General features: G+C 39.9%; 1 protein-coding gene across 1 annotated transcript in view; it reads right to left on the reverse strand.

Annotated features, from left to right (window-relative positions):
* The window catches only part of LOC128656391 (organic solute transporter subunit alpha), an 83,116-nt gene that overhangs the window by 38,662 nt on the left and 26,722 nt on the right, over positions 1-17,732 (reverse strand). Inside the window, exons 6-7 of the mRNA XM_053710268.1 lie at positions 14,572-14,683; positions 12,766-12,912 (exon numbers count right to left, since the gene is read on the reverse strand). Coding sequence (XP_053566243.1) covers positions 12,766-12,912; positions 14,572-14,683 — 259 coding nt within the window. The remainder of the gene's footprint in view (positions 1-12,765; positions 12,913-14,571; positions 14,684-17,732) is intronic.

The raw sequence follows: 17,732 nt of genomic DNA on the forward strand, positions 1-17,732 counted from the left end.
CAATGGATAAAAAATTAGAAGGTTACCTTAAGAAAATGTTTATTCAATAAGGTTTTATCCTACAGCCCCTTGCATGCTTTGCTCCTGTCACTGCTGCTGCGGCGGCGTTCTGGTTTGAGTCTCTGGAAGAGGCTTTACAGGTAGCGACTCCATTGGATGACATACTTGGCAAGCTTAGAGCACTTAAGCTAGCCAATTCCTTTGTTTTCTGATGCCATTGTTCATTTGACTAAACTAACGGCTAAGAATTCTGGTTTTGCTATACAGGCGCGCAGGGCGCTATGGCTTAAATCATGGTCAGCTGACGTGACTTCAAAATCTAAGCTGCTTAACATTCCCTTCAAGGGGCAGACCCTATTCGGGCCTGGTTTGAAGGAGATTATTGCTGATATCACTGGAGGAAAAGGTCATGCCCTTCCTCAGGACAGGTCCAAATCAAGGGCCAAACAGTCTTATTTTCGTGCCTTTCGAAGCTTCAAGGCAAGTGCGGCATCAAGTTCCTCTAATGCAAACAAGAGGGAACTTTTGCTCAGTCCAAGACGGTCTGGAGACTAAACCAGACCTGGGACAAAGGTAAGCAGGCCAAAAAGCCTGCTGCTGCCTCTAAGACAGCATGAAGGAACGGCCCCCTATCCGGTAACGGATCTAGTAGGCGGCAGACTTTCGCTCTTCGCCCAGGCGTGGGCAAGAGATGTCCAGGATCCCTGGGTGTTGGAAATTATATCCCAGGGATATCTTCTGGAACTCAAAGCTTCCCCCCCAAAGGGAGATTTCACCTTTCACAATTATCTTCAAACCAGATAAAGAGAGAGGCATTCTTGCACTGTGTACGAGACCTCCTAGTTATGGGAGTGATCCATCCAGTTCCAAAGGAGGAACAGGGACAGGGTTTTTACCCAAATCTGTTTGTGGTTCCCAAAAAAGAGGGAACCTTCAGACCAATTTTGGATCTAAAGATCTTAAACAAATTCCTCAGAGTTCCATCATTCAAGATGGAAACTATTCGTACCATCCTACCTATGATCCAGGAGGGTCAATATATGACTACAGTGGATTTAAAGGATGCTTATCTTCACATTCCGATAACAAAGATCATCATCGGTTTCTCAGGTTTGCCTTTCTAGACAGGCATTACCATGTTTGTAGCTCTTCCCTTTGGATTAGCTACAGCCCCAAGAATCTTTACGAAGGTTCTAGGGTCACTTCTGGCGGTCCTAAGGCCGCGGGGCATAGCAGTGGCCCCTTATTTAGACGACATCCTGATACAGGCGTCAAACTTCCAAATTGCCAAGTCTCATATGGACGTAGTACTGGCATTACTGAGATCGCATGGGTGGAAAGTGAACGAGGAAAAGAGTTCTCTATCCCCACTCACAAGAGTTTCCTTCCTAGCAACTCTGATAGATTCTGTAGAAATGAAAATTTACCTGACGGAGTCCAGGTTATCAAAGCTTCTAAATTTCTGCCGTGTTCTTCATTCCATTCCGCGCCCTTCGGTGGCTCAGTGCATGGAAGTAATTGGCTTAATGGTAGCGGCAATGGACATAGTGCCATTTGCACGCCTACATCTCAGACCGCTGCAACTATGCATGCTCAGTCAGTGGAACGGGGATTACACAGATTTGTCCCCTCTACTAAATCTGGATCAAGAGACCAGGGATTCTCTTCTCTGGTGGCTATCTCGGGTCCATCTGTCCAAAGGTATGACCTTTCGCAGGCCAGATTGGACAATTGTAACAACAGATGCCAGCCTTCTAGGTTGGGGTGCAGTCTGGAACTCCCTGAAGGCTCAGGGATCGTGGACTCAGGAGGAGACACTCCTTCCAATAAATATTCTGGAAGAGCGATATTCAATGCTCTTCAGGCTTGGCCTCAGTTAGCAACTCTGAGGTACATCAGATTTCAGTCGGACAACATCACGACTGTGGCTTACATCAACCATCAAGGGGGAACAAGAAGTTCCCTAGCGATGTTAGAAGTGTCAAAGATAATTCGCTGGGCAGAGACTCACTCTTGCCACCTATCAGCTATCCATATCCCAGGTGTAGAGAACTGGGAGGCGGATTTTTTAAGTCGTCAGACTTTTCATCCGGGAGAGTGGGAACTCCATCCGGAGGTGTTTGCACAATTGATTCATCGTTGGGGCAAACCAGAACTGGATCTCATGGCGTCTCGCTAGAACGCCAAGCTTCCTTGTTACGGATCCAGGTCCAGGGATCCCAAGGCGACGCTAATAGATGCTCTAGCAGCGCCCTGGTCTTTCAACCTGGCTTATGTGTTTCCATCGTTTCCTCTGCTCCATCGACTGATTGCCAAGGTCAAGCAGGAGAGAGCATCGGTGATTTTGATAGCGCCTGCGTGCCCACGCAGGACCTGGTTTTCAGATCTGGTGGACATGTCATCCTTTCCACCATGGACTCTGCCTCTGAGACAGGACCTTCTACTTTAGGGTCCTTTCAACCATCCAAATCTAATTTCTCTGAGACTGACTGCCTGGAGATTGAACTCTTGATTTTATCAAAGCGTGGCGTCTCCGAGTCAGTCATTGATACCTTAATACAGGCACGAAAGCCTGTCACCAGGAAAATTTACCATAAAATATGGCGTACATATCTTTATTGGTGTGAATCCAAGGGTTAGGATTCCCAGGATATTATCTTTTCTCCAAGATGGTTTGGAAAAAGGATTGTCAGCTAGTTCCTTAAAAGGACAGATTTCTGCTCTGTCTATTCTTTTGCACAAGTGTCTGGCAGATGTTCCAGACGTTCAGGCATTTTGTCAGGCTTTGGTTAGAATCAAGCCTGTGTTTAAACCTGTTGCTCCCCCATGGAGCTTAAATTTGGTTCTTAAGGTTCTTCAAGGAGTTCCGTTTGAACCTCTTCATTCCATAGATATCAAACTTTTATCTTGGAAAGTTCTGTTTTTGGTAGCTATTTTCTCGGCTCGTAGAGTCTCCGAGTTATCTGCTTTACAATGTGATTCTCCTTATCTGATCTTCCATACGGATAAGGTAGTCCTGCGTACCAAACCTTGGTTTTTACCTAAGGTGGTATCTAACAAGAATATCAATCAAGAGATTGTTGTTCCATCCTTGTGTCCTAATCCTTCTTCAAAGAAGGAACGTCTATTACACAATCTGGACGTGGTTCGTGCTTTAAAGTTTTACTTACAAGCTACTAAAGATTTTTGTCAAACATCTGCTTTGTTTGTTGTCTACTCTGGACAGAGGAGAGGTCAAAAGGCTTCGGCAACCTCTCTTTCTTTTTGGCTAAGAAGCATAATCCGCTTAGCCTATGAGACTGCTGGCCAGCAGCCTCCTGAAAGGATTACAGCTCATTCTACTAGAGCTGTGGCTTCCACTTGGGCCTTTAAAAATGAGGCTTCTGTTGAACAGATTTGCAAGGCGGCGACTTGGTCTTCGCTTCATACTTTTTCAAAATTCTACAAATTTGATACTTTTGCTTCTTCGGAGGCTATTTTTGGGAGAAAGGTTTTACAGGCAGTGGTACCTTCCGTTTAAGTACCTGCCTTGTCCCTCCCTTCATCCGTGTACTTTAGCTTTGGTATTGGTATCCCACAAGTAATGGATGATCCGTGGACTGGATACACCTTACAAGAGAAAACACAATTTATGCTTACCTGATAAATGTATTTCTCTTGTGGTGTATCCAGTCCACGGCCCGCCCTGTCATTTTAAGGCAGGTAATTTTTTCATTTAAACTACAGTCACCACTGCACCCTATGGTTTCTCCTTTCTCTGCGTGTTTTCGGTCGAATGACTGCATATGGCAGTTAGGGGAGGAGCTATATAACAGCTCTGCTGTGGGTGTCCTCTTGCAACTTCCTGTTGGGAATGAGAATATCCCACAAGTAATGGATGATCCGTGGACTGGATACACCACAAGAGAAATAAATTTATCAGGTAAGCATAAATTGTGTTTTTGCGGGGCATGCCCCAAAGAAATCGGCTCTTTTGCCTGTAAAAAAAAACATACAATACCCCCCCCAACATTACAACCCACCACCCACATACCCCTAATCTAACCCACCCAAACCCCCCTTAAAAAACCTAACACTAAGCCCCTGAAGATCTTCCTACCTTGTCTTCACCCAGCCGGGTACCATCCGATCCGTCCAGAAGAGGGTCCGAAGTCTTCATCCTATCCGGCCAGAAGAGGTCCTCCAGAGGGTCCGAAGTCTTCATCCAGGCGGCATCTTCTATCTTCTTCCATCCGGAGCGGAGCGGGTCCATCTTGAAGCAGCCGGCGCGGATCCATCCTCTTCTTCCGACATCCTAACACCGAATGAAGGTTCCTTTAAATGACGTCATCCAAGATGGCTTCCCTCGAATTCCAATTGGCTGATAGGATTCTATCAGCCAATCAGAATTAAGGTAGGAAAAATCTGATTGGCTGATTGAATCAGCCAATCAGATTCAAGTTCAATCGGATTGGCCGATCCAATCAGCCAATCAGATTGAGCTCGTATTCTATTGGCTGTTCCGATCAGCCAATAGAATGCAAGCTCAATCTGATTGGCTGATTGGATCGGCCAATCGGATTGAACTTGAATCTGATTGGCTGATTCAATCAGCCAATCAGATTTTTCCTACCTTAATTCCGATTGGCTGATAGAATCCTATCAGCCAATCGGAATTCGAGGGACGCCATCTTGGATGACGTCATTTAAAGGAACCTTCATTCGGTATTAGGACGTCGGAAGAAGAGGATGGATCCGAGCCGGCTGCTTCAAGATGGACTCGCTCTGCTCCGGATGGAAGAAGATAGAAGATGCCGCCTGGATGAAGACTTCGGACCCTCTGGAGGACCTCTTCTGGCCGGATAGGATGAAGACTTCGGACCCTCTGGAGGACCTCTTCTGGCCGGATAGGATGAAGACTTCGGACCCTCTTCTGGACGGATCGGATGGTACCCGGCTGGGTGAAGACAAGGTAGGAAGATCTTCAGGGGCTTAGTGTTAGGTTTTTTAAGGGGGTTTGGGTGGGTTAGATTAGGGGTATGTGGGTGGAGGTTTGTAATGTTGGGGGGGGTATTGTATGTTTTTTTTTACAGGCAAAAGAGCTGATTTCTTTGGGGCATGCCCCGCAAAAAGCCCTTTTAAGGGCTGGTAAGGTAATAGAGCTGTTAGCTTTTTATTTTAGAATAGGGTAGGGCATTTTTTTATTTTGGGGGGCTTTGTTATTTTTTTAGGGGGCTTAGAGTAGGTGTAATTAGTTTAAAATTCTTGTAATCTTTTTTTTTTTTGTAATTTAGTGTTTGTTTGATTTTGTAATTTAGTTTAGTTAATTAATTTATTGATAGTGTAGTGTTAGGTTTAATTGTAACTTAGGTTAGGATTTATTTTACAGGTAATTTTGTAATTATTTTAACTAGGTAGCTATTAAATAGTAAATAACTATTTAATAGCTATTGTACCTAGTTAAAATAAATACAAAGTTGCCTGTAAAATAAATATAAATCCTAAAATAGCTACAATGTAATTATTATTTATATTGTAGCTATATTAGGGTTTATTTTACAGGTAAGTATTTAGCTTTAAATAGGATTAATTTTTTTAATAAGAAATAATTTATTTCGTTAGATAAAAATTATATTTTAGGGGGGTGTTAGGGTTAGGGTTAGACTTAGCTTTAGGGGTTAATACATTTATTAGAGTAGCGGCGAGGTCCGGTCGGCAGATTAGGGGTTAATACTTGAAGTTAGGTGTCGCAGATGTTAGGGGAGCAGATTAGGGGTTAATACTATTTATTATAGGGTTTGCAAGGCGGGAGTGCGGCGGTTTAGGGGTTAATACATTTATTATAGTGGCGGCGAGGTCCGGTCGGCAGATTAGGGGTTAATAAGTGTAGGTAAGGTAGCAGCGACGTTGGGGCGGCAGATTAGGGGTTAATAAATTATAATATAGGGGTCGGCGATGTTGTGGGCAGCAGATTAGGGGTACATAGCTATAATGTAGGTTGCGGCGGTGTCTGGAGCGGCAGATTAGGGGTTAATAATATAATGTAGGTGTCAGCGATAGCGGGGGCGGCAGATTATGGGTTAATAAGTGTAAGGTTAGGGGTGTTTAGACTTGGGGTTCATGTTAGGGTGTTAGGTGCAGACTTAGAGAGTGTTTCCCCATAGGAAACAATGGGGCTGCGTTAGGAGCTGAACGCTGCTTTTTTGCAGGTGTTAGGTTTTTTTTCAGCCCAAACTGCCCCATTGTTTCCTATGGGGGAATCGTGCACGAGCACGTTTTTCCAGCTAGCCGCTACCGTAAGCAACGCTGGTATTGAGAGTTGAAGTGGCGGTAAATATGCCTCTACGCTCCCTTTTTTGAGCCTAACGCAACCCTTCAGAGAACTCTCAATACCAGCGTTATTTAAAAGGTGCGGGGGAAAAAAAACACGCGTAGCTAATGCACCCCTTTGGCCGCAAAACTCTAAATCTAGGCGAAAGAGGCTAAAAAGGGTCTTGGTGGCCTGGGTAGGGTCCTAAACATAAATTACATAAATTTCATAAGGATGCCAATAAAACCTGTCTTACTGATATGGGGGTTGAAGAAGAAGATCAGGAGATAGTAAATCTAATGATAACATTACTAGATGAAAATGATGACCCTGATAATGCCCCCAAAAGTAGCATAGTGAAACCAAAGAGTACCTTTATGCCCACAATCTCCAAATATCCCACCATTGATAAGTTTGTTTCTTTGGTAACCACCGAATTAGAGGCACTTAACCATAGAAGTAAAACTAGGAAAAACCTTAGTTTTAAAGAAAGAAAAGCTTTGTCTGAGTTTAAAAATAATTAGGATATAACGATTAAAAGTGCGGACAAAGGTGGTAATATGGTAATCATGCACAACACACAATATAAAAAGATGTCTCGATATTCTGACTAATATAGAGAATTATCAAACACTTACACAAGATCCTACCGGAATATTTACCAAATAATTAAAATCACCTTTGGACAGGGGTTACGGTGAAAGAATAATTTTAAAATCTGAATATCAATTCATGTGTAACATGACACCCAGTGTAGCAACATTCTATAGTCTGACTAAAATCCATAAAAACGTAAGTGAACCTCCAGGTAGGCCAATAGTGTCTGGAAATGGATGCTTGACAGAAAACATCAGTATCTATATTGACAAAAAACTTAGAGAATTTGTGTATACATTGACATCATATGTTCAAGACACTAAAGATGTTCTCAAGTACCTGGAAAATATAAATGTACAGGATGACACTTTCTTGGCCAGTATTGACATTGAAAGTCTGTATTCTAACATCTCCCACTCACTAGGGAGAGAAGCTGTAAAATATTTTCAAAAAATGAAAAATCCAACAGGGAGTGAGGAGGATGCTTTTATCATCAACCTGCTTGATTTTGTGCCCAAGCACAACTATTTTTTGTTTGACAACAAAGTATACTTGCAAAAAAAAGGGCACAGCAATGGGCACATGCTGTGCCCCTACATATGCAAATGTATTCTTAGGATGGATTGAACATACCTATATCCTTAATCAAGATACTAATCCATATATGAGATACATGGATCTATACATTCGCTACATTGATGATGTGCTAATCCTGTGGGTAGGCACAAAAGAGGATTTTACACATTTTATGTGTTGGCTTAACAACAATACCCATAGCATGCACTATAATTCTACAATTGATGAGACTAATATCTCCTTTTTAGATCTTGTAATTAAGAAAGAGGTAGATGGGTCTCTGAATACTAAGCTGTTTAGAAAAGAGACATCGACAAACAGTCTCCTTAATTGGGACAGTTACCAAGCCAAAGGATCGGTAATCCCTTTGCACAATATTTGAGAGTTAGACGTAACTGCAGTACTGAGGAAGATTTTGAGTCTGAAGTAAAGGAACTATAGAAGAGATTTAAAGAAAGGGGCTATCCTAATAGGTGTCTCAAAAAGACCTATCAAAGAGCCAAAGCACTAGAGCAGGGGTGTCCAAACTTTTTTGGAAGAGTGCCAGATTTCATGAAGTGAACATGTGCGAGGGCCGACCATTTTGCCTGACATTCTTTGAACCATTTTAAAATAAATGCAAATTAACAATTTTATGCAAAGTTTATTGAAAACGGAATACTTTTACATTTTGTGATTTGGATGACAAATCTAAACAGGTGTTAAATCAGAATTTCAATATGCACCCTATGTAGCATCCATCTTCCTATCTATTCATAACCCATAGCATATGACTAAAACAGGCTATTTCTTGTGCAGTTTCAGCCTTTCCATTAGTGTTTTTTCAATGCTATGGGCAATAGAACAAAATAATGAACTGGACAGCAGGTAAATTAAATTTTCTTTAAAAGCATGTATTTAAGACAGTTATTTAGCCTATGTGAGAATTTCAATATGCACCCTATGTAGCATCCATCTTCCTATCTATTCATAACCCACAGCATATGGCTCAAACAGGCCGCTATTTCTTGTGTATTGTATGCCAAAACTGAGCAAGTTCTTTAGATTTTAAAACATTTGATTAACTTACTACACAAGAAGCCAAAAAATACTCCGTAGAGATCAGCAAGATGGTGGAGGAGTACTACTGTGGCTCAGTACGGCTGAGCTTCCTGTGGCGTGTGGACGGATAACGGCCGATTGCCGTGCACAGAAATAAAACTAGTTACTAGTCAATGCAGTTTGGGACTAAACTGAGCGGCGGTCGGGGACTCACTGGGTGTGAGCGGCAGTCGGGGGACTCACTGGGGGGCCGGGGGGCCGTATAATGTATATTTTGAAAATTATCTGTGGGGCCATATCAGTCCAGTACTCGTGCCGCAATTGGCCCGCGGGCCTGACTTTGGACATGCCTGCACTAGAGAGACCTATCCTATTACAAGAAAGAAAAGATCATGAGGATTGAGGAACAAACTACCCCAAATGAAATCAGAATCATAGGCACTTTCGATGAGAAAAATAGTGCAATTCGCAATATTTTTCAAAAACACTGGCATGTGTTACAAGATGACTCTGATCTTACAGAAGTCATTACAGATAAACCCATAATAACAAATAGAAGATCCCAAAATCTAAAGGGTATTTTGACAAAAAGTCACTTCTCCCAAATAAAGCAGAGGACCTGGCTACAGGAAACAAAAGGTTTCCACAAATGTGGATGCTGCCAGGCTTGTAAGAACATGTCCCCCCAACACTTCGAACATCCTAAAACAGGCAAACAATACGAAATAATTGACTTGATGAACTGCAGAACAAAGAGAGTCATATATGTAGCCATGTGTAAATGCCCCTTGATTTATGTGGGCGAAACATCTAGGGAACTACGTACAAGAGTACTTGAACACATGGGAGATATAAAATGGAATCGCAATGTAGCAGTGGCTAAACATATGAACACAGTACATAAAGACAATAAATACCAAGTGTATTTCTTTGCAATCGAACAACTAAAATTAAAGGGTAGAAGGGGGGACATTAATAAAATGCTTCTGCAAAAAGAATGCAGATGGATACATGAATTACAGTCTGCATCCCCAAAAGGTTTGACTTATACAGTATCATTTGCAATTATAATCCTAAAATATTCTTTCTATCACTACTGTATATTGTATTCAACCATTCATTTGGGAACGCGAAAGATTTCTCCTTGAGTATATAGATATGAGACTATGACTCAGAAGTCCAATTTGGTGTTAATCTAAGTTCACATGCTAATTTAAATTCATATGTACTAACCTCTTAAGTTTATACAGAGTATGATAACAATATAAGTAGAATGACTTATGTTTGGAGTACATTAAAATCCTTGAAATATGAATTCAGTTTCTATGAGAATCTTGAGAAATTGCAATATAGGATTAACTCAATAGGCTTTCTACATATCTGATCAATTAATGAACAGGATTACAAAATACATATATAAAAATATACTTGGGGGAAAGAGCATGGAAAATAATTTGCATAATCGATGCGTGGTAGATATGAAATAAATCTGAATGGGTTTTTGCAAACCAGTGATAAGGTCCTGGAGATAATATGGTCAGTACAAATTTTCTGATAGCGACTCCATAAAGGGTTAATGTTCTCTTACTTTGCATGAGTGAAAATGTCTAAAAACAATATGATCAGTATAAACGTTCTGAAAGTGACACACTATGGATTATTGTTTCTGCCTATTTTGCATGAGTTACTGTCTTGTTAATGTTAGTAACAAACAGATAGTACCCAATAAAAACAATTTAAGAAGATGTGTCATTGACCATAAACCTGTGGATAATAATATGTAAATGCCTTACATTATTTGAATACCAATTCACAAACATGATCGCCATAATTTGTATGCGGTTTAGCACTTCCGTATACACATGCCATTACCATGGCAACTGGAGACTATATCAGGCGGACTGAATGGCTGGGCCGGCCCTATGCCCTGACGAAGTCACGCACAAGTTACGAAGCGCGTTGGTGGGTGTGCACTTCGTGAGAGTTCCTTTACTGTGGGAGCTATGGCTTGCTTCTTAGCTGCAATTTGAACTTAATCCTTCCCTGGGGGGTTGTTTCTCATATAATGGACACATTGTTGTTATACCCTAAATGGACATGTTGTTGTGATACCCTACTCCTATACATACATACAAGAAAGGTCCTGAGCATTACCCCCTTACTTACAGTAGGTTGTTAAACAGCTTTAATACATTGCGATACATTGTTTCTTAAAAATATCTATCTAGCAAGCCATTGAGTGAATTTAGACAGGGATTATTTCCCACACAGTTACGCCCTGTATTAGATAAATACACATAAAGAGGATTGTGATAATACTGTGTATGTGTGAATGGTGTGAAAAGTCATAGGGAAGCAGCTAGAAATCGGCTGACTGGGTTCAATCCCAGCAGTACGCAGGCAGGAGGACGCCTTTGAGCGCATAGCTTATTTGCATTGCTTGATTGCTTACACCACATACATCTTCTCTTTTCACCGCTCTCTCACATGTTTAGGACCCTACCCAGGCCACCTAGCCCCTTTTTAGCCTCTTTGTTTTTAAATTATCTGTTGGATCATTTATATCACGACCAATTAGGAATGGAAGTCCTATACCCATTTCCTTAATGATCCATATTATGGTAACTTGTTCGTTTGTATATATGTTAAAAAAGTGTTATTTTCTTAAAATTAATTTGATATATTACAGTGCCTAATTCAGCACTTGGCTTTAATGCCATAAATCCTCTAACTATCCTTAACCTCATTAACATTTAAAATGTAGAAACACAATAGCTGACTAAGACTGACAAACAGTTGTGTGGGTCTTGAACTGAGCCCTTGGTTCAGAAATAACACAAGAATACAAGTAGCTTAGAGACTGAAGTAATCACCGGAAGCAGGCACTTTATTGGGAGGGGCTGCACAGGTTATAGGGATACTAAATCGCATTTTTTATCTTTAATGATTTAGATAGAGCAGGCAATTTTAAGCAACTTTCTAATTTTCTCCTATTATCAATTTTTCTTTGTTCTCTTGCTATCTTTATTTAAAAAGCTGGAATGTAAAGCTTAGGAGCTGGCCCATTTTTGGTTCAGAACCTAGGTTATGCTTGCTTATTGGTTGCTTAATGTAGCCACCAATAAACAAGCTCTATCCAGGGTGCTGAACCTAAAATGGGCCGGCTCCTAAGCTTTACATTCCTGCTTTCTAAATAAAGATAGCAAGAGAATGAAGAAAAAATTATAATATGAGTAAATTAGAAAGTTGCTTAAAATTGCATGTACTTCAGTTGTGATTAGAAGCATTTTTGCCATATCCCTTTAAATAGGAGTAGTAATGAAGTAGGTGTAAGTAAACAGAAATGTACTTGTAGTTGATATGTAGTTTACATAGGAAAGGCAATCTGTGCACATGCACTAAAAACATGTGCTGAATTGTATGTTGTAAGGTGTTTGTCTATATTTATAAAAAGGTGTTTGCCTATATGTCACACTGAAACCAAAACCACCCCAACCCCCGGGAGATTTTTTTTGTGTGTGACATCCCTAATGACATCACACATGCTATCAGTTAAATAATTGCCATCATGCAGACACCACATTTCATGGCATAACATAATAATGCTATAACTGCTGATATCAAACATAACCAATGGTAAAATAATAATAATGTTAAATGTTTTATGAATATGAAATGTGTTATGTACAGTGTTCCAAGCCTGATGAAGGGCATGTGTTAGCCCGAAACGTTGCTGTATTTTGGACCTGTGTTCTGATAATAATGGTAATTTTTAAACACAAGAAGCTGGGGGACTTTGTCTGTTTATACATTGGATTTGGGCTTTGTTATCCTCCTCCATTTGCTTCACTGATACCTGGGCTTTGTCCACACCTGCATTTGAGAGTTCCAAGCCTGGCAGATGCACACAGTGTTCCAGTGCAACATATGGATTGGTGGACACATCTGTATTCTGCTCTTTCTTCTCATGGTCAGCAATGCATTGTGTCTTAGTGCATGACAAAATATCTGTTTAACCCCTTTGTACAGGTTAAACTCATAGTGGGCGTTAATTTAACATTGAAATGCTCTAACATAGTCCATTTAAGTTTCAGAACAATTTTCCTTTTCACTGTCTGCTTTGCCTATATTGGTTGATGCTTTTATTGTTCTCAGATTTTGCCTATAGGAGAAGGACTACAGGGCATTGCTGCTCCCATTTAGCTTTTGAGAATCAGTAGAAAATAAAACAGACTATGATATTTTGATATTTAAATTCTTACCTGGAAAATAGCAAATTTAGTCCCCATGTTCTGCTCGGCCAGCTGAGCTTTTGCTTGACGGAAAAGTATTCCAATAGGCCAAAGAGCAATGATGGTGGAGAACCCAAGACTTGTATTCATCCAAAGGGCAATACTCTGAGAGGAGAGCTGAACAGCAAAGCAGATAACAGATAACGTCAGCACTTAGTTATATACTTAGGCCTAGTCTGCATAGATGTGGTAAATTGGTGCTAAAAACATTTATCTCTATTAATGTCCATGGAGATTTTTATGTTACCACCAGTCTCCACCTCAATGGAAACTAGACCTTATTTGGTAAATAATTAGATACTGCTGGCTTTGGAAATAGTATTGGAAGTATTTAAATACTCTTTGAAGCTATTTGATTAAAGAAATTGACATTAGTATTTAGCAAAATCACATATCTATATTTTATACATTTAGAAAGAACGTTATTAAAGGAATTTTACTTTCATGTTATATAATTCTTGCAGTCTTTTTCATAGAAGCAACTAATGTTGTAACTTCTGTACTGATAGGTGGGCCCCAAAATCAAGACTAACATTCTTGCTAAAAACGTAATATTTTTAATTTAATATTTAGAGCAATGGTATTACATCAGTTATTAGTCTAAATGGCAACAGTTAAAGGGACATGAAACCCAACATATTCCAATTTATTTCTGTTTATTTAGATTTTCACATTTTCTTTGTTCTTTTAGTATCTTTTGTTGAAAAGCACGTAGGTAGGCTTAAGAGCGTGCCTGTGTATGCAGCATGATGTGGTAGCTGTTTTGTAAGAATGCTTCAACAATATTATACATTTGCAAGAGCACTGGATGGCAGCAGTGTTTGCTCCCATATAGCTCTCCAGACACATGCACGCAACCTACCTTGGTATTCTGTTCAATAAAGAGTACAATGAGAACAAAGCAACATTGATAATAGAAGTAGATTGGACACTTGTCTTTAAAATTGTATACTCTATCTGAATCACAAAAGAGAAAACAAATGGTTTCATGTCCTTTTAATAGATGAGACCAGAAAGTATATTTAATATTTGCGGATAAGTGTATCATACATGTTAAGTGACATTCACAGCATTATGGTATTCATACACATATGGTGATGGTCAGAAGCAAACATATAGCTCACGAGCCTACCTAGGTATGCTTTTTAACAAAGGATACCAAAATAATGGAGCAAATGAGATAATAGAAGTAAATTGGAAAGTTGTTTAACTCGTTAATGACCACAACGTACTTTGTAAGTCACTGGTCGTTAAGGGATTGTCTGGGTATAATAGCGTGGGTGTTTGCGGCAAGTGGCAAGCAGCAAGACCTCCCTATTAGACCCTCCATCCCTCCTGCAGGCTCGCTAAAATAGTAAGGGTATGTCACTGGTTGTTAAGGGGTTAAAATTGTATGTTGTATCTGAATCATAAAAAAAAAACATTTTGGGTTTCATGTCCCTTTAAGCTACCTTTTGTGGTTCAAGTTTTATGTATACAGCTTAACAACTCAGCCACCTAAATTCAAAGATGCTGCTTTGGTACTAGCCTGCTTTATTTACAGATGCCCCCATCCCCTCATTTTTGTATAAACATCAAATAAGTCAGACCTACTCACCCCAGTTCAATTTCTACTCACCCAGGACTAGTGGGCGAGTGAAAATGTTGTGCCCGATAGATAGATAGATAGATAGATAGATAGACAGATAGATAGATAGACAGATAGATAGATAGATATAGATTTGTGCAAAATAATCACATTAAAGCTTATAAAAATATAAACATAAGAAATCTCACATCTTCTGAATTATAACTCCCATCTGCCCAGAGAATCAAGCCAATTATATTGAAGAGGGGTTTCAGGAAAGCAATCTGGAACACACATATGATGAAGACATTCACTTTCCTCCTGTAAGGTGAACAATACAGTTTTAATTACCAAAAAGCAATTCAAGTTCAATTTCTATTATTGTATTTACTTTCTTAGAAAAACTTTCATACAGTCAAAATTAAACTTTCATGAATCAGATAGAGCATGCAATTTTAGGAGGCTTGTCAATGTACTTCTATTATCAAATTTGATCTTATTATCCTTTATTGAAAAGCATATCTAGTTAGGATATTGAGTATCAATGCACAACTAGGAACTAGCTAGTGAATGGTGGCTACACACTTATATTCCTCTCGTCATTGACTTATATTGGCTCAGATGTGTTCAGCTAGGTCCCAGTAATTGCAGCTCTGGAGCTGACTTTAAAAGGACAGTAAACTCAGATTTCATTCTCATAAAATATTTTATTATGCATAATTAAAAAACAAAACTTTGGAACGCACTTTCATTATTTATTTTGCTTGCTTTTACTGTAATTTAGCACATACAAAAAAAGTAGTGATTCCACTCCGTCGCAGATAGGCTGTGGAGCATTTCCTGGAATACAGAACCCTGACACTACATGCTGCATTGTGATTAATTGATATGCAGGAGTTCACTGACATCTCTCCATAACTGGCCACAGCAAAGGAAGTAAGATACACAACATTCAAAACACTTTTCAAGGGGTGTGTCCAAGCCAGCAAATCAGTGCATATTTTTCTAACAAAATGACAGTCTTAAATGCTTTTTAAACATTCATTTTGTATGTAGATCACTTGCAATGCAGTGAATAATCTCTGGTGCAAAAATACAAATTTTACTTTAATGTACCTTTACTTATGTTTTCTTACTGACATAGTAATAAGCAAACGATAGTGCAATAATAACGCATTAAAGCATTTTTGTTTTGCTCTTTTATGTCTCTAAGGGGGGTAGTTATCAACGCTTCTACTTTACCTGCCTTCGCCGGTTCAATACGCCCGCCTAAGCTCGCCTACCATCGCCGCCGCGGACCTGCAAAATTTTGCCTAAGTTATCAATAAAGCTGTCAAAAAGCCGCGCACCAAGTACGGGGCGATGAGCAGCGGACTGTGAGAGTTATCACTCATCCGATCTCGCTGCTCTTCAGCTTTTTCCCAGCTTTATTGCTAGCCTGTCACTAAGCACCCACACTAACTATACTGTTCTACCCCCTATACCGGCGCCCCCGGAGCCCCCCGCAACTAAATAAAGTTATTAACCCCTAAACCGCCGCTCCTAGACCCTGCCGCAACTCTTATAAATGTATTAACCCCTAAACCGCCGCTCCCGGACCCCGCCGCCACCTACATTATACCTATCAACCCCTATCCTGCCCCCCCTATACCGTCGCCACCTATAATAAAGTTATTAACCCCTATCCTGATGATCCCGGACCTCGCCGCAACTAAATAAATAGTTTAACCCCTAAACCACTGCTCCCGGACCCCGCCGCAACCTATATTAAACTTATTAACTCCTAATTTGCCCCCCCTACACCGTCGCCACCTATAATAAATGTATTAACCCCTATCCTGCCCCCCACTACACCGCCGCCACTGTAATAAAATTATTAACCCCTAAACCTAAGTCTAACCCTAACCCTAACACCCCCCTAACTTAAATATTAATTAAATAAATCTAAATAATATTTCTCTTATTAAATAAATTAATCCTATTTAAAACTAAATACTTATCTTTAAAATAAACCCTAATATAGCTACAATATAAATAATAATTATATTGTAGCTATTTTAGGATTTATATTTATTTTACAGGTAACTTTCAATTTATTTTAACTAGGTACAATAGCTATTAAATAGTTATTAACTATTTAATAGCTACCTAGCTAAAATAAAGAGAAATTTACCTGTAAAATAAAAACTAACCTAAGTTATAATTACACCTAACACTACACTATACTTTAATAAATTATTTCTATTTAAAACTAAATACTTACCTGTAAAATAAACCCTAAGATAGCTACAATATAATTAATAATTACATTGTAGCTATTTTAGGATTTATATTTATTTTACAGGTAACTTTGTATTTATTTTAGCTAGTTAGAATAGTTATTATAGTTATGCCCCAAAGAATGCAGCTCTTTTGCCTGTAAAAGAAAAATACAACCCCCCCAACATTAAAACCCACCACCCACATACCCCTAATTTAACCCAAACCCCCCTTAAAAATACCTAACACTACCCCCCTGAAGATCATCCTACCTTGAGTCGTCTTCAGCCAGCCGACCATCGATGGAACCGAAGAGGAGATCCGGAGCGGCAGAAGTCATCATCCAAGGGGCGCTGAAGAAATCTTCCATCCGATGAAGTCTTTATTCAGGCGGCGCTGAAGAAGTCTTCCATCCGGGCGATGTCATCTTCCAAGCGGCATCTTCAATCTTCATCCATCCGGAGCGGAGCGGAGCCATCTTCAGACGAGGATGGCTCGTCTGAAGATGGCTCCGCTCCGCTCCGGATGGATGAAGATTGAAGACGCCGCTTGGAAGATGACATCGCCCGGATGGAAGACTTCTTCAGCGCCGCCTGGATGATGACTTCATCGGATGGAAGATTTTTTCAGCGCCCCTTGGATGATGACTTCTGCCGCTCCGGATCTCCTCTTCGGTTCCATCGATGGTCGGCTGGCTGAAGACGACTCAAGGTAGGATGATCTTCAGGGGGGTAGTGTTAGGTTTTTTTAAGGGGGATTTGGGTTAGATTAGGGGTATGTGGGTGGTGGGTTTTAATGTTGGGGGGGTTGTATTTTTCTTTTACAGGCAAAAGAGCTGAATTCTTTGGGGCATGCCCCGCAAAAGGCCCTTTTAAGGGCTGGTAAGGTAAAAGAGCTTTGAACTTTTTAATTTAGAATAGGGTAGGGAATTTTTTTATTTTGGGGGGCTTTGTTAATTTATTAGGGGGCTTAGATTAGGTGTAAGTAGCTTAAAATTGTTGTAATATTTTTTAAATGTTTGTAACTTATTTTTTTTATTTTTGTAACTTAGCTTTTTTTATTTTTTGTACTTTAGTTAGTTTATTTAATTGTATTTAATTGTAGTTATTTG

The sequence above is a fragment of the Bombina bombina genome, chromosome 4 (assembly GCF_027579735.1).
Source record: "Bombina bombina isolate aBomBom1 chromosome 4, aBomBom1.pri, whole genome shotgun sequence".
Lineage (NCBI taxonomy): Eukaryota > Metazoa > Chordata > Amphibia > Anura > Bombinatoridae > Bombina > Bombina bombina.